Below are 24,825 nucleotides of genomic sequence, written 5' to 3' on the forward strand. Positions count from 1 at the left end.
TACAGATGTTTGGTCATGATCTAAACTTCATACGTATATGTCATTTTTTTCATAGTCACTTCCGGTACCGAATTATCGTCCATTTGGTAATTTTAACCACCCATTTTGTGCAGCTATAAACTCGGAAACCATAAGAGATACGACTATGAAATTTTCAGGATAGGTAGTCTATAGTTTGAAGTTGTGCATTAATTTTTTGTTTTACGCCAGTTGTGCCATTTTCTGGAGCTCACCGAGGCACGAAAATCGGGAACAAATTTTCATTTAGAATATTCATACGTTTCGATCTGTATCTTTTTATCAGTTGACATTTTGTTAAGACTTATATAACAAAAGTGATAGAAAATTAAAACTTCTTTCAAACTCAATCAAGAAAAAGGGGCTGGCCTTTTTTTTTTGGGGGGGGGGGGGGCAAGAGACTCGTAACGTCTTTTACAAATTACATAAAAACGATTAAGATTTCGTAATGCATTATAGAAGCAAAGTTGTTGATTGTAGCAATATCTATCTGGAGAACTCATTGCAACGCCCATTTATTACGTAATTAGGGATTTGTATACATTATCTGAAAGTGTGTGTGTGTGGGGAAGGGGAGGTGTAATTCTGAAATTGTATCGATTATTCATAGCATGATTTAAAACAAAAATCGCAAGGAAGACCTACTCGTTACTCGTAACGAGATCGTATCTAGTTATTTTTCTTTTTTTCTTGCAAATTTTGTGCACGCAATATTTAAAAAAAGGCTCGACTGATTTTTATGAAACTTTCAGATATGAGAGATAGTGATCGAAACCTTATAGGGTTTTTATTAAATTGATAACGTCACTTCTGTTTTAGAGATATGGACGTTTTAGCGATTTTTAGAGGGATGGCTTGTTACTCTAACTTCTTCTAAACTATGAAAGACATTGAGTTCAAACTTCCAGGGATAGTAGACAAAAGATTGTAGATCTGCAATTTTATTTTCATTTTGATCTGGCTTGAAAGGCGCCGAAGCTCGCCTGGACCCGAAAATTGAGAATTAAAAAAAGTTTTTCTAGTTTTCTTTGTTTATCTTTTTTCTGAAAAATATTGTTATGTAAAAAAGTATATATTTACAGGACCTTACATTTGAAATCAATGACAAGGGGCTGGCCCCTCAAATTAGGGGACTAATGGTCTCTAAAGTCCTTAATAACTGTAGCGTTTTACTGAGGGATATTTTGTGAAATGTTATAAAAGCAAATATGTTTATCTCACAGTGATGTATCCAAACAACATAATGATTTTATCACTTGTTACGTAATTAAGGATTTTTAGGGGGCAAAAGTCTACAATTTTAATCACCCATATTGCAGAAATTTTAATCACCCATATTGCAGAAAGGAAAAAATTATTTATAATTCAATACAGAAGAAAAGTTGTTTAAAATAATGTTGTTAATAATATGCAACCATCAAAATTTCGTTAAACGGCCCCTAAAAGATGATAAGGGATCGGCCCTAAAACCTTCTTTTTCATATATCTCAAGAACGGCAACGACAGGAATGTATCTAAACGTTCAAAGTGAATTATATCAAACTACTATAAAACCGCATGTTACCTTTACATAGATGCTGCCGTTAATGCTAGACGTACAGCATTCATTCATATTAAAAACCAGTATCAAATAATGGGCAGTTTTAAAGCTTATTTTTAAGTAAAAGACTATTTATAATCTAGTGGTTTAAAGACTCTCCATGCTACGTGTAAACAAAGAAATTTTAATGCATGTAAAACCAGCTTTGCGCAGGTGAAAGATCAACACAATTTTAGAATAGTTTACGTAAAATTGGTAGAGAATATAAGTACTAATGTGATATGTGCTTGGGAAATTTACGGATTCACCCCGATTTTTGGCAAATCCCTTTTGATAAGTAAAAATGTGCATTTTTTGATGATTTTGTTGGTTATTTCAACAGTATCTTCCATAAACGAAATATATATTTCTTTCATAAGCAAGAACTTCAAAGTATATGACTAAATAAAGGATTTGTTTTAAAGATATGTATGATTTAATGTCAATAATCACCTATGCCGATGCGATTTAAATAGATCATTTGCAATTTTAGGTTTCGCCCGTCACGTGATTACAAAGAACATATGATGTCAAAAAAATGCATCAAATATAATGTTTAACATCGGTCTCAATAAATGTAACATAGATTTTAAGAGATACTCTCGGTCAAAGTATTTTTGCGATGATTCAAATGATATCTTTTTCCAGTCGTATTTTAGCATCGGGACGCCTTAACATTGCTACGGAAATTCTAAATACTTGTTGAACAAAATGTGTTAAGATTAAAATGGCCTTTTATTTAATATTAAGAAATAAGGTGCTGACCCCTCAAATTTGGGGATCAAAGGGCTCTAAAGTCTCATATCTATAGCCCTTTACTGAGGGATATTTTGTGAAATGTTATAGAAGCAAATATGTTTATCTTAGAGTTATGTATCCAAGCAATTCAATTATTTATCATATGTTATGTAATTAGGGGTTTTTAGGGGCCAAAAGTCCAAAATTTGATCACCCATATCTCAGAAAGAAAAAATATTTTAAAATGCAGTACAAAAGAAAAGTTGTTCAAAATGATGTTCTTAACAATATGCAACCTTCAAAATTTCGTTAAACGGCCCCTATCATGAGATAAGGGATCGGCCCCTAAAACCTTCTTTTCCATATATTTCTCGAGAACGGTAATGAATTTCTAAACACTTGTTGAACAAAATGTGTTCAGAATTAAATGACCTGTCATTTGATATCAAGAAAAAGGGGCTGGCCCCTTAACTTAGCTAGGGGACCAAAGGGCTCTAAGTTCTTTTATCTTTAGTCCTTTACTAAAAGCTATTTTGTAAAACGTTTTGGTTTTTTTTTTAATTATTATTCAGTGGTTACTTGTCTACATGAAAAGAAAAAAAAGAAAAAAATAGAAAGTGTAGGTGACAAAAGAGAAATAGAAAAGAATAGTCATATTGAAAATAAATTAGATGTCGGCATCAAAGATACCTTTCCAACTATCCCATAATTTTTCAAAATATTGTAATTTACAAGTTTGTATTGCAGCATATCTTTCATTATTGTATTATAGTTTTAAATGACAAAGGAAACCAATCAAGCATGGAATCTTATTTAACATAAGACAACAAAATATATATTGTTTCATATAAAGAATTATAAAATCAATGACTTTGTTATGAAAAGACAATGGAAGTTGGCTAAGTATGATATTAGACCTATTAAATCCGACTCCTTCAGAGGTATTTCCGTAAATATATAAACTAAGTTCACTCCACAGGGCATGTATTTTCTCACAGGAAATAAAAACATGTATAATAGTTTCAACATTACTTTTACAGAACCCACATCTGTCAGTAGTTTTGATATTAATTTGTTTTAAGGTAGAAGCCAACTGGAAGAATTTTGTGTAAAATTCTAAAATAAAGCCATTGTACAGAAGAATCATTGGTAGTTTTAAAACAAATCTTAAAAATGTCACATACAGTAAGATCTTCAACATTATAATCTGTTAGATCTGTTTTCCATTTGGTTACAGCAATTGGAACAACTACATTTTTATTCAAAACATTATAAATAAATAATTTCTGTACACTTTTTATGGGGAATAACTGTTTGAAAAAAAAATGGTATACATGGATTAGAATTTTTTTAAACAGAAGTCTTGTCAATATAAGACATTTTGAAAAAAAAACTTTAAAATTGCTGTTTTACACTATTGTATTGCATTGTACATATAACCTTGAGATTGTATTTACATTTAAATTCCTCAATATCTAAACAATTACAATTTTCATCATAAAAATCTTGTATAACCTTTACACCGGTCTTGTAACAGGCTTAAATAAAAACATATTTATTTGCTATGTGTATGTTTGAGTTGTACCACACTGGGGTATTTAAAAATTTTTCTTTTACCTTTAGATGATCCTGATAAGCAGTAATAAAACATAACCATGAATTTAACACATCTTTCCAAAAATCATTGTTTACCTGGTGTAAACATTCAATTACAAAACTATCACCAAAATCAAACAATTTCTGTAAAAAATCATTTCCATCAATGGTAAATAAAAAATCCATCCAAGATGTGTGTGATTTTGTAAGCCTTTTTATCCAAGAACACTTACGAGATGTTATCAAATTGTTAATGTCAACCATTTTCAACCCTCCTGACGAAAACTCCTGAGTAATGACTAACCTCTTAACTTTATCAATCTATGATTTCCACAAAAATTCAAAAATAGTTTTGTTAAGGTATGAAATTGTTTCTTTCTTTAGATTTTAGATTTGTAAAAAGTTATTAAAGCTGAATAAGATCTAATACGTGTTTATATCCTAACAATATAATGATTTTCTTTTGCGTTACCTAATAAGGGATTTTGGGGGTCAAAGGTTAACAAGTTTAATCTTTCCTAGCTTAATTGGAAGAAGTGCAAGTATTTAAAAAAAGCAATGTAAGTTTTACTTATAAAAAGCAATACAAAAAGCATAAGTATTTCACTCCTTTAAACATATCATGCTTTGTTCTCGAAAATCAAAGTCAATGGTGTCATGTTTCTTTCTAAAAATCGGACAGAAGACTTCCTCGTTGCTCGCAACGAGATTGTGTCTAGTTCTTATTATTATGTACATTGTATGTGGTTATTTATCTTAATGTATATTTTTTTCCTACTTGTTCTTATTCCAAGTTTTATTTTATCTGATTAAGGTACATCAATAACCTAGACATATTTTTAAGATACTGTCACAATATAGCGATTTAAATGTTTTGTTAAACTGTTTTTATCGTTCGATTGGGTTGTATAACATCGTAGCTCAGTAATTAAAGTATTGGGCCTCTGAACCGCAGATCATGAGTTCGAATCCGCTTGTAGCTTTTGTTCATGTTTACTGAATCAAATTTTCGAAAATGTAATTTTTCATTCAGAATTGAACATTTTTTCCTATTGAACTGATATACTTCTTATTCATTATAAAATCTATCTTTATCAAGTAATTTTCTGCTGATTTGAGAAAATATTTTAAGGTGTAGTGAGTCACCTTAACACAATTCAGCAAATGAATAAATTGCATGTAGAAATTATAGAAATGCTATATATCCCATCCCCGTGCGCGAATCCATTCGATACTACAGTGTTACATTGTATATCTAGAACATTCCATTCTACATTTGTAAAAATCTGTTCATGAAGATTTTATCACTTAATGTAATTGATAGATACTTGTTCATCTAATGATTCTCAAATTGGAGCGATCATTTTTTATTTATTGGACCGCGTTAAATCTATACTACTATATTAAAATATTAGACTAGAATTTTAGGGCTTTAATACCGACAAATCGGAAGAGTACTGTCTTTTGTTTTATATATTCTAAACATCATTGGTACTTGACAAATACCGATTTGATTTTATTTTTTTTTTCTCAATTAAGCTTCGCTAATTAAGAATCAACGAAAATTCCTTTTAAAAATCCGGAAAACATCTGGATTTTTTTTACAATCTTGCGCATACTCATTACATTCACGCCAACTCTCTAGGCTCCTTAGCTTTTGTTTCCACAATATCATATTTGCATAGATAAAATAAAAAAACGATATTACAAATACGTGTAATTTGTCATATTCTGTTCATCAAAGGAAATACGGGAGATAACTCTGACTGAGATCATATAAAATGAAAAATCCCGAGAGTTCCGAATGTCAATATGGTGTGTAAATTTAAAGCGAGTAAAAATGTTGGTGAATTTAACATGAATTCAGTTTTTAGATGAAAGCTATTTACAGTCTCAAAAATTTTTGTTGTGAATAATAATTTGACTTATTTTAATGCATCTTCATTAATTTTCTCCCAAATCGTTTCTGAGCAATTCTGCAATTTTTTGCTACATTACGTGTATACGGGAGGCATTTTAACTGTGGTGAAGGCCTGTACCGAGACACAGTTAGATTTACTACTAAGCAGAGTGTAGTACGTGAAAGTAATAGTATTATTGTATAGGCTTAAAGCTTGGTTATGTAAATGTCAACAATACTGTGTTTATGTATCTATTGCGTAAATGTCCGATATCATATGCAATGCCAACCCTTGCAAGCACGGGTAGAAGTCTAGTATAAATAAAATTAAGATGATTTTATCCTGGCCATAATTATTTATTTTGTTTCCAAAATAAAATCAAACACGTTTGTTTCACAGTGTATTTCCCGGCCACATTTGTTTAATCTGAGGTTGCAAGACATATACACAGGTGGCCAGTTTTCAAACCTTGCCGCTGTCACACCGTCGTGTATATAGTCTGAACGCTGTCTCTTAGTTCTGAGGGTCTCTTGATCCCAGACATACAAAAGATTTTTTTTCTGCATGCTTTTAAGCGTGGACATTAATTATATAATCATTGATTTATTAAGGAAAATCAGTTAAATTGTGTGTCCTTGTTTTCCAAACTTATATAGCCTCTGGTCATATTACCGCACACTAGTACATGAATAAAGTATTTGTACGAGAGAGAGAGAGAGAGAAAGAGAGAGAGAGAGAGAGAGAGAGAGAGAGAGAGAGAGATTAAATATTCTCAAGACAATGGTTAGCTCTTTACGGATATTACGTAATGTCATACACAAGGTGTCAGACTGACAATTTACAAGGTTGAATGGGGACATTTAAACTACCTGATCTGCTGAAAGTATGTATACTATACACAGATACTGCCTCGCTAATCTTTCTGTAAAGTACAACCTCAAAGACATTTTGAAAACCTGACTGGGCATCTTCTCTATTTTGACAAAAAATGATCATGTTAAGAAATATGGGTTTTTTTATTGTTGATAAAAAATTGTTCACTGCATTTAAAAATCAAAGTTCTTGTAGAGTCTGCCTTAAGTTACCAATTTTTGACCGGTGTAATGAAGAATAATGACCCCCGTAGAATAATGACCCCCATAGCTGAAGAATAATTGGATTTTTCTGAAGAAAAAAGACCCAGGGGTTATTTTTCTTCATGTTAAACATGAAGAAAAATGACCCCCGTAAAAAAATGACCCCCCCCCCCCCCCCGTAAACATGAATAGAAATTGGTTACCCCGTATCCAAGAAATGACTTTGAAATTATTTAATTTTTCACTCTGTTCAACTGATTTTGAAGTTATAAACACCAAACTTGTAAATAAATCGCTGTATATAGTTTTTCATATCCGTAGCAAGCACACGCAAAACATTGATTGTTAACAGTTACGTTCCTTTTCTCGTCGACATACGGCGGGAAATGACGCAAATAAAGAAAAATTCATACACAATGAGGATATTGTGTGATAATTAACGAACAATAATCATGAAAGAATAATTGTTGTAATGATATTATCATATTTATTGGTGAATGAATTGTCAATCGAAGAATGATACATGTATATATCTTTATGGAAAAAGACTAAGGGGCAGGTAACGTAAGAATATGAATACTTCTTATTTACATTTCTTGGGGAAAGTGATTTTTAAAAAAATCATTCTTCATTAGTTTTGTTTTCTTCTACGTAATACATGAACATCAATATTCTAAACATTTGTTGTAATGCTGTTTTGTGATCATGAATAGACTTTATTCTTTTGGAGCAAATTTGTGAAGAGTACCTGACTGTAGTAAATCTAAATAGATAATAAACACTGATCGATTATAATAAGAAAAGATTGTTTCTAAAAGCGTTGATAAGAGGTTAGGGCCCATGTTAGGGGTTTATATTCTGCTTGATTTTGATCACACGATCTTTATTGTATCCAAAATTACCAATGCTCATACAAACTATTGAATCATTAATCATCTTGATATTAACTAAACTAAAGTATGCCGAGGATAAAGTAAAATATTTTTTCTGTACGAGTACTCTCAGTCATTTGACGATTTTCCTTATTGGCCGTTAACCATTGCTTCTTCGCCTTTGCAACTTCGCACTCTCGCCTTCGAAACTTCGCGCTTTCGCCTTTTTAGCTCACCGAGACGAAGTCAATGGGAGCATATGCTATACCCCCGGCGTCGGCGTCCGGAGCGGGTTAAAGTTTTAGTTGCAGCTCCTGTATCTAAGCTATTACTTGTCCTCTCTTCACCAAATTTACATGAATGGTGCATCTGGACCTACTGAATCTGGTTCCTAACTTTCAGATGCTGGAGGAGGTTAAGGTTTTTGGGAGCAGATTAAAGTTTTTTGATGATGGTGTCCTTAAATAGCAATATCTAAGTTACTGCTGGTCCGTACTTCACCAAACTTGCATGGATGGTGTGTCTTATGATACTGATGCACCAGACCGGCTTGAGTGCTGAATCTGAGCTATAGGTTTCGGATCATGGAGGAGGTTAAGGTTTTTGGAGCTGGTTAAAGTTTTTGTTGCAGGTGCCCTCTAATTATTATGTCTTAGTTACTACTGGTTCTAACTTCATTAAACTTGTATGGATGGTGCGTCTTATGATACTGATGCACCTTGACAGGCTTGAATGCTGAACCAGAGCCAAAGGTTTATGATTCTTGATGAGGTTTAGTTTTTTGGAACAGGTCACATGTTTTATAGATCATAGCTTGCATAGTTGATTTAACTATATTATGAATGAAACGTAGAGGTTGCTTTAGATGCAGAGCCTGATCTCCATTATCAAGGATGCTAGAGAAATCTCCTACCTCACTCAAACCTGCTTGATAGAAAGATGAGGTTGTTGTTAAATAATATAACATGATTCCTATGATAAAGTATTGTATGATATGAAACACTATTGTTTAATAGGATACAATATAATACCATATGTTATATTGTAAAATGTTATCTGATACGATAAAATATTGTATCATTTTTTTTTAAATATTTTATGATATGATATTGTATCGTGATATTGTTATGTATATAATTGATTTTTATGATACAAGCGCATTATTGTATCATATGATACAATGTGTATAATATAATTGTATTATATAATATTTTACTTTATCCCATGATATTGTATCATTTGATATGATACAATGTTGTATCAAATTGTATTATATAATACAATATCGTATTATGTATCAAATATGATACAGTATCATACAATACAATATCATACTATGATATTTACATTTACTCTCTTTTATTAATTGCATTGGTTGATTTGAGTGATATTTACGCACAACACAGAAGACCCAATCACCAAATCTGGTGCGGATGAATACATTTAGAATTCCTTCAGTATTTCTCGAAGAACAGGAACTGACTCTTCTCGCGACTTCAAACCGGATAACGACCTTTTATTATACTTACGCTGATAAATATTTCATTGATGTAAATATATTTTTACAGTTAAATGAATTCAGTTGATTAATTTCTTAGTTTACCAAGAGCAAATTCATTAAATTACAGAAAGAAAAATAAAATTGTGTTATTAGAATTTAAAACGCTGTGCACTATTTTTGTCAGCATATTTCGGCTGTTCCAGTGGCCATTCCGTTAATTTCGCATAACTCGTTGAATAAGACAGCTTTTTAAAAACAAATCATATTTGCAGGAAGGAAATACATGTTTAAAAAACGTAAATATAAGCATTTAATCATTATTTTTTGAAAGATTAGGTCTTATAACTGCAACGAAGAGTGAAAAAAAAATTTCAATGCGCGCTAGCGCGCGTTATACAATTTGTATGCACACACCGTTGCAGTTATGAGACCACATCTTTCAAAATAAATGATTCAACGCTTAATTATACAATAAAATATTATATGTTTCAATGTTATGATGTATTATTGCAATATGATATTGTTTCATATAATACTAAATTTTATTATGTTTTATGATATTCTATTATTTGATCAAATACAATTATAATGTATAACATAATACAATGTCATATCATACGTTACAATATCATGTCTCACAATTTTTTACGGTTTTATATGATATATATTGTAAGTATGATAGGATGCAATTTTAATTTTATATTATTGTATTGATTAGCATATGAACATATGCTTATCATACAATTTTTTAACAGATTATATACGATATTGTGTCAAAAGAGAATCCATGAATATCCAAGAAGATAAAGGATGGTTTTCATATAATATGATAAAGGTGGTCTCATAAAGGTGATGCGTCATAAAGGTGATGCCTCGTCTCGGTGAGCTTTGTAATCTGTGATGAGATATGTTTTGTAATTGCGGAGCTCTCCATCGTTAAAAGGGTTCCGAGGCATATTTTGGAATTTTTTTTTTTTTATAAAATCAATCAAATTAAATTTTCCATGGGGATAGGGTCCGGACTCCCTCTCCCGTTTTACTGCGTAAAATTATTAATATTGAATTTTCCGGGGGGCGGACCCCCTCTAGATCCATGCATGAGCAAGGAGTGTCGCATAATGAAATTAGAATGTTGCTGTGTTTGGTCCACATTAAACAGACGGCTGGTAAGTGACAGGAGTCTGGAAGTGCATATGTACACATTATGGCGGACATTAAATTTTGAGTGGAGTAGATAATGATTAGGCCAGCACTGGTAAAGATATATGTTACATGTACACATTAAAATATTTATAAACATTCATAGTAAGCGCGTGGCCTAGCGCATGCGTACCAATAATAGCATGAATTAATCGGAAAATCTTGGCGAGTACGGTGCCTGTATTAAATTCTATGTAATCGACCGAGACTTGCTGAATGCAATCAAAAAAAGCGATGGCGAAAGTGCGAAGATGCGAAGGCCAGAGTGCAAAGTTGGGAAGGAGCGATAGTAGTAGGATTTTAATTTTCTAAGATATACCCCTTCTTTCACTTTAAGTTTATTTGAATATAAATTATAATTTCTGTTACTTTCTGTTAACTGCAGCAGTAAAAATTACAATAGTGTAAAGAAAAAAATATACTGAAAAACTTTAATCTACAAGGGGGTCATTATTCTACAGGGGTCACTTTTCTTCATGTGGAGTGTGCTCATTTTTATGAAAATGACACTTATTCTTCAGGCAAAGGGGTCATTTTTCTACGTAGAATAATGACCGGGGGGTCATTTTTCTGCGTAGAATAATGACCGGGGGTCATTATTCTACGTAGAAAAATGACCCCCGGTCATAATTCTACGGGGGTCATTATTCTTCATTACACCGGCTTTCTAATATTAAGTCTATAAAGTGATCTGTGTGCTTCCGAAGTTCAAACAAGCTATATGCCAAATAAATTAAAAAGAATATATAACTATATAAATTAATAAAACACAAAATAGTGTTAATACTAAAATATGTGTTATTTGTTAATCAAAAGACAATGTTTTGGGATTAAAACATTTTAATTAAATGACAGCAATAATTAGTACCAACAGAAATCTCAGTAAATATCAGTTATTATCAAAACTCACAGCAAAGGCATCAGCAAATATCATTAAATATCAGAACCAACAGCAATTATTACTAACAACAGTAAACTTATCAGTCAATATCAGCGATTCTCAGCACTAACAGTACTAATATCAGTAACTATCAGAAATTATCACCAAAAACTGGCACTTTCAGTACTTTTTAGAGCCAGTAGTAAGCTCCGATAGGATCCGGAAGTAGTTCTAATAGTAAGGATTTTGCAATTTTAAGTACATACATGTAAAAGAATGATGTCTTAACCATGTTTTCTTACTTAGTGATGCAATTTAGTTCTTTCAAAGACTTATAAATATCTATGAACATTGTGTAAACTGATATTCTTACTGGTGTGAAAAATGGGATGAATCGGTCTCGGCAATAGTAATTGGTTGCAAAATCAATACTAGTAAACGGTTAGTTTTATGAAATATAAAATGTGTAGTTTAAAGCAAGTTTGTTGCAAATTTTATGTTATTTCAATCGATCGCGAAGAATTTGAACCAGATAAATAGCATATTGTTGGTGCCGGAGGATCGTGAATAAAAATTTGTCAAAGGATGTTAACTATAATGATTGTTAAAGCAAACATGTTTCAAAAAGATGTTTCCCATTCAGCTTCTATTCAGCTTTGTTTTAGCACAAACAACAGTTATTATAATCAGTGTGACAAACAAAATTTAGAAATAGTTCACCATTTCAAAAATATGTGTACTATGATACAAAATACCGGTCAATCGGTCGGTTTGAATAGTGGTTAACCAGTATGACTGTTTTAAAACATTTATTAACGATAATTGACATACCTTTGGTACAATATTTCGAAAACAGCAGTGGACCATCAATGATACTGCGACAATGGGAACAATAACAAGCGTAGAGCAAACACCAGCTAGTGTTGCTTCTGTTATATCTCTGACGATGACAAGATAAACCAAGAGAGGCAACACGGCAAGAGCTGGAGCCCCCAACACGAGAAACCACCACAAACGAAACCAGAATATGTCAGTGTACAAAAAGTGCTTTTTTGTAAACGTGCTTGAGTTCAACTCCTCCACTATTTTACTGGACAATTCATCAATCTAAATGCGTAAGATATAAAAAAAATTACAAACCATTCAATTTTATTATAATTAAAAATGAAATTAAAATATACGTACTTATGAATCTGTGCGTATATGTGTGTGTTTTAGTACAGTGTTGTTCTTGCGCATGCGCATTGCATTCACGCATGCTCTTTAGTTTATGCTTTCACAATATCACATTTGCATGGATAAACTCAAAAACAATAATGCAAATACGTGAAAATTTTCATTAAAGAATTGCTATATATTCTGTTCATGAAAGAAATTACGGGAGATATTCTAACTCGTGCGTTTAATATATGAAAAATTCCGAGAGTTCTGAATGTCAACATGGTGTGCAAATTGATGTATCTATTTCGTAAATGCCCGACATAATATGCAATGTCAACCCGTGCACGCACGGGTCAAAGTCTAGTTTTCTTTTACTCTGATTATTCTCTATGTCCAGAGAAATGTGGTTACGTATCAAAATTGATACAGAATAATCAAGATTTATGATTTATGAAATTATAAAAATTTCCGGGTTCTAATCCATGGAAAATATTTATATTTTTCCCAAGGCGGAAGTATTGGAACACCTCACACATTTCTTACGTTATAATCCGGGGTACTCTCATCTCTACTGCAAACTTCCCATAGACTTTTTTACTTTGGACTGTGTTATTAAATCTGAAGGTAAGGGAATCATTTCAAATCAAATAATCTGGGGTTTTTTTTTTTTACATTATAGTGAATGGATGTAAGTTGGATACAAAAGGTATATATGATTATCGAGATTTTACGTAAAAGGTGGTGGAAGAGGACGCTTGGAACAAAGTATACCTCGAAAATCTTAGATGAATTTATTTGAACGTCATTCAATTCTATTATTTTTGGGTTTTTTTCTTTTGTTTTTCTTAAAACAGCAGCTCGTTTAAAAGTGTTTAAGGTTGGTTTTCACATGAATGACGTTAACTCTGATAATTCTGTACACACCTCATTGAAAATATGAAATAAATATTACCCGATAAGCTTAGAATTATGGTATACATCTTAAAGCAATAATATTGCATTAGTAGTGGACTTTATTATTTGCTGCATGTTTAAAAAGTTTTTATTTATAACTATTATATATACGCTTTAAAATATTGTATTTGTACGTGCACTTTTGCATTTTAACACAGGTTTTAAAGTAACGCACTCATAAGTTCAAAATGAAAATCATTGCATATCGTCAAATTCATTGAATGAAATGGGTGTATTCATGTTGTAAAAGTTGCAGAAAAAATGAGCATGTTGACCAATATTCTTTAGATTTCTATGTGCATCAAATATAAGTCAAAATTCAATAAATATCATAATCCAGTTAAACATTAAATACAAAATTCGTAAACTAAAGAATTTTCAAATTATGAATACGTTTGGGATATTTATACCAAACATCAGCCTTAAAACACGTATTAATTACTGGTTATGTCTATATTAAAAAGTTTATTTGTTCAAAGCGTTTTATTTTTTTTTTATATGTGGTACTTTCTTTATCAAGGGAACTTGTATTATTGAAACCATGTTGGTAATTTCATGAAAGTTCTTTTTTTTTCATTATAATATGTACCAACAATCATCATATTAAGTAGCTAAATGTAATTTTTCTGATGATATTTGAATATATATCTTAACTAATAATGTGTTACCAAAAAAATATTAAAACAATTTTGATAACATTAGGTGAATTGTAAAGTGCAAATTTAAAGTAACTCTATGTAAGAAGCCTCTTTGACATTGAACTCAACGTTATTTTTTAAAAAAAGAACTGAACTTTATTTATTTTACAACGATTCATAAGCAAGTTATACAACTTATATTAATATCTTTCGTTGGCACAGATGTTAGCGCGAGGGGGTCATTGGTGTGGGAAGAAGCCGGAGTACCCGGAGAGAACCCACGTGTCCAAGTGGGCGACCACCATACCCTATCACATACCACCACTGTCGATCAAGGGGATCGAACTCGGGTCGCAGCGGTCACTACGCTACTTGGACACCTTGTTGTCTTTTTGTAATAACATACCTAGTTTATACACCCAAATATATAATACGTACCTGTAGAGATCGAGTTTTATCCTTCACTCTTTTGCGTTCATTTCTATCTTCAAAGAAACGAGTTACAGGAATGCACCTCACGTCTCCCTGTATTCTTCGGATAACTCGCAACGGCATACCGTTTGACATATCTGAAAACATATATGCACAGACAAGTTTGTTTCATTGAATGACCCTTTAACCACAGCCAAGTCGTGGTTCAAAGATTCCTTTTTTATTACAGCACATTTCAGTAATCCTACGAAATTTAGTGTAAGAACATTCAATTTTTAAACCTTATTTATGTGAGCTAAAATCTCAAATAAACTTCCTTGTTTACATTTTGTCAGGCTTGCTTTTGTTTTGTATAGTAGGTCAATTCATTCGTTAACAATTTTTATTTTCAAGCAGTCGTGAGATTGTTCAGAGTCAATTGAAAATCTTTAAATAAAGGAAATTACTCTCAAGTAATAAGGTTTAAATAAATAATGAAAACAATTAATGTTATAATGATGAACAGTTGATTTTCAACTAACATATAACTTGTGGTTCCTCGTTTGAGTATAAGATCACTTACCTTGAAAAGAGATTACATTTGGAAGAATGCACCTTTCGTTCGCTGAAAAAAAAATGCACTCATAAAACACATATTTAACTTGACCTTGTTGATATTTTTTTTTTATTACTGAAAATGTGACAAGCTGACAAAACAGGCACCTGATCGAGTAAAATTGTAAGCGTGTGAGTATACACATACTCCTTTATATTAAAAACTTCTTTCAAATTATTGTGTAACCAAATTATAATCCATCTTTATATCAAAAAGCGATGTGTTTTATCCAGTGTTTGTATTAATTTTTATGCGTTTTATTTTTCTTCGGAGCTAAATCTACACAGAGAGCATATACTCCATGAACTAGGACAGACTTTTAAGCATTTCAAGTTATTTTGTTTACCTTTTGATTTTTAAAGAGTTGGCTGTTCCTTTTATGCGACATTCCAATCAACCATGATTTTTGTCTCGTTAATAGCTTTTTTATGTAATTTTTCTTTAACACTAGCTTCTTTTTAACCGCATGAACCACCATTTAAAACACGTTTGTACTCTGAGATATAAATCGATCATTAGGATTCTATTCAATGTAAAAAATTTAAATGAATTTTACCCTCAATCAATATCAAATTTCATATATATCTAAAGATCAACACTGATACCTAGATAGAAGCCGACCTATATTTAGTTCGTATATATAATAACAATTTAATCCCACTAGGTATCCTTTGATTATGTGCAATTCGTCTATGGTTTGGTGACTATTTAAACCATTCGCAATAAATTAATGTACAGAATATTATCAAAATATTACTTGGAAGAACATATAACTCAGAATAGCATTACATCAGCTAAAATTACTCACCCCCGAAAAGGCAGGCGTTGTAAATTTTGCATGCTATATCAGTGTCATTAAATGTTCCGTCGACATAGTTAATAGTCTGCAATTCCCGAGGCATTTCAATAGGCTCCAGTAATACAGGTATCAAACTGTTCTCACACTGTTTATGTGATGCCATGATTCCGTATAAAATTTCCATTTTGCAAAGTTGACTTTCTTTGAATTTCTGAGACACGAGATAAACTATTTTCATGCTCTTCTCGATGCCATCCAAAATGTTTTCCGTTACATGAACTCCAGGTTTGAAGTCTCTTAAGTGATATAAACACTTGAGCTGGTATTTGTCTTCCAGTTTCTGTAACAAAGAATAAGCTCGTTCTTCATCTTCTTGACAAAAAGACAAGAATAAATGAAAACCTTTTCCGTATGGTAAGGGAATTGGTGATACGTCCATTACTGGTTCTTTCTATAACCATAAGTTGCTAAGAATAACAAGTACTTTCGATATCGCCTTCGTGGAATTATACTGGATATTCCAAAGGCTACGTTAACGTTTTATTCTCTTTTTGTCACAGAGTGATGATGAAAACAATGTCTTTCTATGGAATTTTTGTGGTGGGTTTGATTGTTGGAGTATTTATAGACTGCATGGTAAGTTGTTTACACACATTAAACATCACCGTGAAAACAGTATTTTATAATTATCAAAATCAAGAAATTGTTCTGTGTTTTGTGTATTATGTCAAATAGTCTAAGGAAATGTTAAACTGATCTATATAGATCAGTAAAACTATATATACTGTACATGCAGTTATTGTAAACATACAATAATGTTCCTATATATATATATATATATATATATATATATAATAAAAGAAAAAAAGCAACACTAACTGCAAAACATAAGCGCTTTCATTGTTAAAAATCTTCAGACGTTTTACAGTCGTTAAAACTATGACGTCATAGTTTTAACGACTGTAAAACGTCTGAAGATTTTTAACAATGAAAGCGCTTATGTTTTGCAGTTAGTGTTGCTTTTTTTCTTTTATTATATTTTTACCGGACACTGAGAAAATTCTTTTGTGATTTGGATATATATATATATATATATATATATATATATATATATATATATATATATATATATATATATATATATATATATATATATATATATATATATCCAATGGGCCTTTGCCAATAATTGTAATTGTGTTTGTGCCAATAAAAGATTTGTATTTGTTCCAATACTAAAACTTGTGCAACATATATATACCCAAACTGAATTTCCTTCAATTGATCGCATATTGTTGAAAAGAAACTTTTTACTGACAAAGCAACCGTCAGCCGATTTGATATTTACAATTTAAAGAACGACAGAAATTGACTTTCACTTTTTGCATACCTATAAAAACCTATTCATTTTTAAAAGCATTTATAACACACACGTCATTTAACTTATTCATAAAGAAATCTTTGAATAGATTATTCAATATTAAATATATCGTTTGACTTAAACTTAAATGATTCAACGGAATCATATTAACAACCATTAAAATGACACCCAGGTATATGCATTATAATGGAATATTCAGTCACTAAGCAACATGGCTTTTTATTTGAAGTTGTTCTAATTCTCCTTTATAATGTTACGAATAATCGTTTCATTTTTAATGGTTATGAAGGTAAGATATAAATCAAATTTTAAATTATTTACATTCCCACTCCGATTGGGTTTTCGAAGATTGGTGAAGTCAGTAGGTTTCTTCTTGAATGACAATTTTTCTATATTCATTTGTTATCGACAATTCTTTTTAAAAACCAAAAAATAATTAACGCGACATTTTCATTTTAAATGAATGGCAATATTCATAAATCTGATTTGTAAAATGTTTTGATTAATGTTAGGCGATTTAATCATATCAAAAGATATGTAGTCCTTCATTTAATGCAAATGAGTAAGAATTAAGTAAATATAACTGTTAAACATTGATAATTTGAATGTTAATCATTTTGTTTCTCTATGCATATAATAGTTGTCTTTCTCAAAGGACTAAGTGCGGTTTTATGCAATTTTTGCCCCCCAAAATCAAAGTTTTAGAAAGAGCTTTAAAATAAGGTGAAAGATAGTTAAAATCATATTGGAAATAAAGGTGTAAAAGGTTATCACCACAGTGACGTCATAATGTAGAAATGACGTCATGAATATTGCATTATTTTGATAAATAGATGTTTTGTAGCAAAATATGGGTGTTTTCCGATGGTTTTTCGACTGGGAAACATCGAGCGCAGGCTTGCTCAAGTACCAGTTTTTAGTATAATATGTATAACTATCTGAAGAAAAACATATGTTAAAATCGCACTTGAGCAGACCTGCGCTCTATACTTCGGAATGCAAAATATAGAGCAAAAAATGAGAATATCTTCATTTATTTGCAAATTTGCGGGAATTAGGTCATTTAAGTGACGTCATAGATAAACAGCGAGTGAGCAATGATGACTAAAATCAAGATTAAAGTTATAGGCATCCTCTTTACAATGATTTGTGAAGATTTCATTTTCATACGATACTATTTAAAAATTGGTTAAAATCGGGGGCAGATATTTGACCATACCGCACATAGTCCTTTATTGACCACTAATTATCTATTGGTATACTGTTTTAAAGGTTGTAGGTATGACACAATGCGTCTTTCCGAGAGGATTATTGAATGGACGATGTGTTCAGTGTCCAGTGGATACACTTTATGAGTATGTAGAGTCGTATACCTACCAGAAGGTTGGAAACTGGTATTGGGGACATAACATCAAAATCGACCAAAGTTATTACAATTGTGTACAAGAATGTTCTCCAAAACATCCACATATCGATTCAAATAGGATGTGTAAATCCGGATGCACAGGTGATAAAATGCAGGTTGGACACAGGAAATTCTGTAATGATGAAAACATTAACGATGGTTTCTGCTATGTTAATGATTGTCCAGTACATTGCAAATGTTACCTTATGCAATGTTTTACAAAGTGTCCGCATTTTACAGTCAGTTATAATAATAGCTGTCTGGTTAAATGTTTCGATGAAAAACCTTAATATTTTAAACGGCGAATGCGTTAACCAGTGTCCAGAGGGATACGTTTTAGACATTGGAGTTTGTCAAATGACATGTTCAAATGGTCGGTTTCTTTTCAATAAAACATGTGTTGATAAATGTCCAAGAAGTATGGAGTATGTCGATGAGGACCGATGTGTTTCAGAATGTCCTTTTCAAAAGCTGTATCAAAATACATTATGTGTAAATAACTGTTCAGAACAGTTTGTTCGCGATGGAAGAACTTGTAAAACAGAGTGTTCCAAAGGTCGCTTTAAGTATAATCGAATATGTATGGACACGTGTCCCGATGACACACTACAAGAGCATGAAAACTGTGTTAAAAACTGTTCCAGTGACTTTTTACTATATGCATCAAAATGTTTAGAAACTTGTCCTCCTAATCATTTCATAGATAGAGCAAATAACGCGTGTGTAATAAGGTGCGAGGGATTTAAATATCATCAAATGAATAATGTTTTTTGCTTGAGTGATTGTCCTGAGAAAACAGCCAGATTAAATTCGACATGCGTTACCCATTGTCCAAAAACTCAACCATTTTTATACAACAAGTTTTGTTTTGCAAAATGTCCAGTTTCGTCCAGATTTTTCGAATTAAAGGTAGAAACAGGACATATAACATATGTTTGTGTGGACAAATGCAAAAAATACACATCTTCAGTCAGCAACATGTGTGTCGATGCCCGCTCTGTGGGGAAAGTCTTGTTTAGAGAGACTTGTCAAGAACAGTGTCCAGATTCAGATCCCTATAAAGTACATATGCCTGCATCCCTTCACAAACAACCTAATTTAACCTCAATCATGACTCTCACAAAACCAATTAACGCCTTTGTGATATGCGCGAAAGAATGTCCATCAAACTTTGTTCGGGACAATGGTGATTGTTATTTCGAATGTCCCACTATCAAGAAAAACATGACTTTTAACATGACATGTGTCCATCATTGTCCTGAGGATTACCCGTTTGTTTTGAAAGACAAAGAAAAAAATAGAAACATTTGCAAAAATCTGTGTGAAAAGGTGCGTTTTCAAAATGAATGCCTAGATAAATGCCCAGATACTTCTACATCGATACATGGAGGACAATGCGTACAGTGTGGCCAAATCGGGATGTATGAAGAAAACCAACACTGTGTAAATAGCTGTAAAGTTGTACAATTTGAAAATCGATGCTACAATACATGTCTTCCAAATGCTAAATTTGCACTTAACGGAACTTGTGTTCAGACATGTCCTTTAAACGCTAGCAAAATAGACGAACAACAACAGGATCTAGGCAGCCTTCTTGTTTGCAAGGAAAAGTGTCCCACAAATAAATTCACTTTTGGTAACCATTGTGTGTACAGTTGCCCGCAAACTAAAAGTCTCCCACTCAATGGCATATGCACGGCATGCCACGAAATTGGAAAATTCGACGATGGATCCATATGTGTTGATAAATGTCGACATCTACATTATGAGTTTCGCTGTGTTGATCATTGCCCCTATAAATTTAAGATATATAACAAGTCATGTGTCCGCAATTGTCCAATAGTGGCACCTTTGGTCGGTACGATTTTTGATAACTACACTCGCATGAATGAACAAGGATGTGTAAGGAATTGTAAAGAGGGTGAATTTATTGAGGAAAACAAATGTGTGTCCTGGTGTTTCAGACGCCAATTTATCTACAATAATACATGTGTAGAAAAATGTCCTGCGGAAGCTTCCTTTATCTCAGATAAATACATCAATTACTACGTTACAAATAAAGAGTGCTTAAAACACTGCAAAGACACACAGTATTTATTAAATTTTACGTGTTTTGAGAAATGCCCGCAAGGGTTCTATGGACATAAAAACCAGTGTATTGAAAAATGTCCAGAAGATTCTCCGTATATAAATCATGGACATACATGCGTTGAATATTGTCAAACCCTACGTAGAGGAATGAACTGCCTTGACACCTGCCCACAAGGAACTTACGAGTTCAATAATACTTGTGTGCATAATTGTCCTTCAAGCAAACCATATAATTACAAGAGTAAATGTGTGGATATTTGTCCAAATTTCATGATAAAGAAAATCTGTTATGAACAGTGTCCTTATGGACTAGTGGGATATCAGAGGAAGTGTCTTCTTCATTGTCCAACCGAAGCTAAATATAGATACAAATGGGAGTGTTTCATACAATGTCTAAATAATACAATACTTAATTTACAGAAATATGCTTGTTTCGATTCATGTCCAAATGGAAAGATTAAGTACCAGCAGTTGTGCTATGATCAATGTCCATTGCAAGCACCATATTATGTCAAAGGGGAATGCGTGGAATTTTGTGACGGTTATTTAAAAGGATCGAAGTGTCTTGAACATTGTCCACATGGGGATGTTGTTTTTGAAAAAAATTGTTTACTAAAATGCCCAAGGGAAGCTTCGTTCCTTGATAAGAATATCTGTGTTAGCTTTTGTCCACATTTTTATGACAACAATTTTAATTGCATAAAGGAATGTCCAAAAAATACATTTCCACATGGAAAGCACTGTACAACTGATTGTCCGCAGTATCTTCCTTTCACAAACGTATTCTATAATGGAAATAGAGAATGTGTAGAAAGGTGCGACACTTATGAATTAGCTACCGAAAATTACGAATGCATCTCAAGTTACACATGCTCTGGCGTTATATATGACGACACGTGGTGTTTCCAGACATGCCCCTCGCATACCTATGTAAAACGATCGTGGGGTAAAAACTTGTGCATCTCACTTACACCAGTGTATACAATGATTATTATTTTATCTCTTATTATATTAATAAACATAGCCTTGGGAGTTGAAGTTTGTTGGCATTATAACAATCCAGAACAGGTAAGAGTTTTCTTTTTCCCGTTTGTAACTGTTTATATCTTTCCTATAATGTTTATACCTTTCTCAATTAATATACATTTGTTGTTTGCACAAAAGAAAATATATTTTTTTTATATCTAATTTTTATGCCTATGATTTATAATTAACAAAACAATGAACGAAAGATCAATAATATGTATTCAATATTTTGTTTTTGTTGTAAATATGGAATTTATTTCATTAGTAAAGCAAACATTCTATGTTTTAAAAGCGTGAGGCCAAAGTAAAAATATTTAATCAATCCTGTCAAGCGAGTAAAAAATAAAATGTACACTAGGACAAAAAGAGAATCATCTGTTGAATTAGTTTTCTTTGGTTCTTTTTGCTCTTTGCTGACTATTCAAAACAATATGCTGCATAAAATGTTTATACATTTTCTCTGTTTTGTTAAGGAGGTTGGCACCTGAAATACAAGTAATGTCAATCATCCAAAAACATCTTGGATATAACGATGGGGACCTAAAATGATCATTTATTCTATTTGCGACCAACGCCACATGCCATTTTTTTTGGAAATGTAGGGCCCAAAACAGAAATGACAATTTTCCTGAAATTTTTGCTAAAATTTGATATGGAAATTGATAATTTGAAGAAAACAAACAAATATATATATATATATATATATATATATATATATATATATATATATATATATATATATATATATATATATATATATATATATATATAGTTTGAACTATAGTTGAACACATGTAGTGATTATAAAAGTAAAATCTAAGTCAAAGTTTAAAAATCCTTGCTTTACTGGTGGCTTCAAAGGCCAGTACATAATGAACATAACAACAGATGTTACAACATTTTGGAGTAATTAAATTATAACGCAAATAAAAACATTTCTAGTAAAGTCATCTTTCCAAAACTTTGCATACAAATAGAAATACATTTAATGTCTCAGGTAAAAATAAAAATGGGGTTTTACATTTACCATACTGGTCAAGATCTAGTAAATGATTTCAGATTTCAAAAAGTATATTTGGTGCTAGAGCCATTAAAGTGTCATATAATTATTCCTGCTTTTTCTATTTATAAAAGGGAAAGGTCGAATATAGAGCATTTTCTTGGAATTCTTTTTGAAATCCTGTAAAAAAAGAAAAGAAATCGTATTTATAGAGATTGTTGAGACTGTAATACTAATTTTGTCATAGCCTTTGGATTGGGGAAGGGGGGGGGGGGGGCTCAGACCTTCAGTCGCAAAAACTTTGGGATGGGTGGGTGGGGGGTCAAAAGATTTATACACAAAATGCTATGTGGCAAGTTTGTTGGAAAATGGAAAAGAAATTCTGACAAAGCCAAACATTTTTCAAAACTAATATAGACGAATGCATTGACAAATTATCAAATACACGTCAGTCTAATTAAAACAATTAAAAACGTTATTAAAATTACTTTAGCTCATTTAAGTCCAAAACAATTTTTGATAAAATATCAATTTTATATCATTAATAAACAAACAATAGTTACATTATGTAAGAAATGTTGATTTGTTTTTCAACTTCTGCATTTTATTTAATGTAGTGGCTACAAGGAAAGAACGCATCAAGAGCAACTCATTCATGAAAGAGATACACGCATACCCTTACGTTTCTGGAATGTACATGTATTTCTGAGAGCGGACGATCTTCGTGTTTTACAAGCTGACGAGGATAAGAGTTATTTATATCATTTATACAAATATGTGCAAAAATCTTTTCAAAGTAATGTGTATAAATTAAACAATGGCCTGTTAAGAGGATTAAGAGGAGTCTTTTAAGTCCATGATTAATTTATATACGAACATCCATTCTTCTTTACTTAGTTGTGCAATTCTTCGGTACAAATCTATATAACAGTGACTGTCTGTAGTTATATGCATTTTTACATATATCCTTAATAAGTTCTAAAAACATTAAATGCATTTCATACATGTATAAATCTCCTTTTAATCGATAAACTTCTACCTTTGTACATGTATGTGTAATTGTATACATGTTTGTATAACCTCGCTACTGATTGTTACGTGTATATTTAAACTCAAGTGTGCATCTCTTGTCAGTTTTAAAAGCACTTTAATCATCACTTAATTCTTTAACCATTGGTTTATTATTTAATTCATAATAGATTGTTCATTTGGATTTATCATATTTATATTTAACGTCTGTTCAAATTTATTTCTGTATATGCTTTGTTATTATATAAATAGTGCCTGTTTGGGAGGGTAACAGTTGAAATTGACACCCCGAGAAAACCATTGTCAACCGACGCGAAGCGGAGGTTGACAATGGTTTTCGAGGGGTGTCAATTTCAACTGTTATCCTCCCAAACAGGCACTATTTATTTTGTTATACTAAATGTCTTTTTTAAAAATTTTAAGAAAATTTTACTGCTTTTATATAGGAATAACGTGAATTCTACGGCGAACCGTACGCGCATAATTTTCGCGCATGTAACATTTTTTAATGTTACCCGTTGCCAAGTGCGTTGCTAACGCTGAGGGTAATAGTAAATATTATTAACTGCGTCTTAACCAATCAGATTTCAGTATTTAACATGAAAGTATAACAAAGATACATGTTTATCGATTGTAGCTCATGTTGTTAAGGTTCCATTGTGTATACTGTGGTAATGTTTTCTTATTCGAGTAATATTGACACTTTAAGACTTATTAAATTTGTCCTTATAAAAGGCAGATTGGCGGTACAAATAAAAGATTTCCGAATAATTTATCAAACATTGCTGAGGATCGGATATCATTAACACATAATTTGTGTATGTATTATTTTATTTTTTCACACATCTATACTAGTACACATGTAAAAATAATCCATGCACCTAGACATACCTCACGCTTCAAAGTATTTAAAATCGCTGTCAAATTGATGTTTTATTATTGTTATTTTTTTC

The 24,825-nt window shown here is 31.8% G+C and overlaps 3 protein-coding genes across 3 annotated transcripts in view; 1 reads left to right on the forward strand and 2 right to left on the reverse strand.

Annotated features, from left to right (window-relative positions):
* LOC136274949 (uncharacterized) overlaps nucleotides 1-16,386 on the reverse strand; it is a 23,914-nt gene extending 7,528 nt beyond the window's left edge. Inside the window, exons 1-4 of the mRNA XM_066083027.1 lie at nucleotides 15,950-16,386; nucleotides 15,109-15,150; nucleotides 14,553-14,683; nucleotides 12,193-12,468 (exon numbers count right to left, since the gene is read on the reverse strand). Coding sequence (XP_065939099.1) covers nucleotides 12,193-12,468; nucleotides 14,553-14,683; nucleotides 15,109-15,150; nucleotides 15,950-16,379 — 879 coding nt within the window. The 5' untranslated portion in view covers nucleotides 16,380-16,386. The remainder of the gene's footprint in view (nucleotides 1-12,192; nucleotides 12,469-14,552; nucleotides 14,684-15,108; nucleotides 15,151-15,949) is intronic.
* LOC117683192 (E3 ubiquitin-protein ligase TRIM71-like) overlaps nucleotides 1-24,825 on the reverse strand; it is a 182,662-nt gene that overhangs the window by 150,061 nt on the left and 7,776 nt on the right. The window lies entirely within an intron of this gene.
* Nucleotides 16,461-23,917, forward strand: LOC136274957 (proprotein convertase subtilisin/kexin type 5-like). The gene is made up of 3 exons (XM_066083050.1): nucleotides 16,461-16,576; nucleotides 18,594-21,885; nucleotides 23,461-23,917. Exons 2-3 carry the CDS (start codon nucleotides 18,865-18,867, stop codon nucleotides 23,500-23,502), a joined length of 3,063 nt encoding a protein of 1,020 aa, XP_065939122.1. The 5' UTR covers nucleotides 16,461-16,576; nucleotides 18,594-18,864; the 3' UTR covers nucleotides 23,503-23,917.

Source organism: Magallana gigas, chromosome 4 (genome assembly GCF_963853765.1).
Source record: "Magallana gigas chromosome 4, xbMagGiga1.1, whole genome shotgun sequence".
In the NCBI taxonomy this organism is placed as follows: Eukaryota; Metazoa; Mollusca; class Bivalvia; order Ostreida; family Ostreidae; genus Magallana; species Magallana gigas.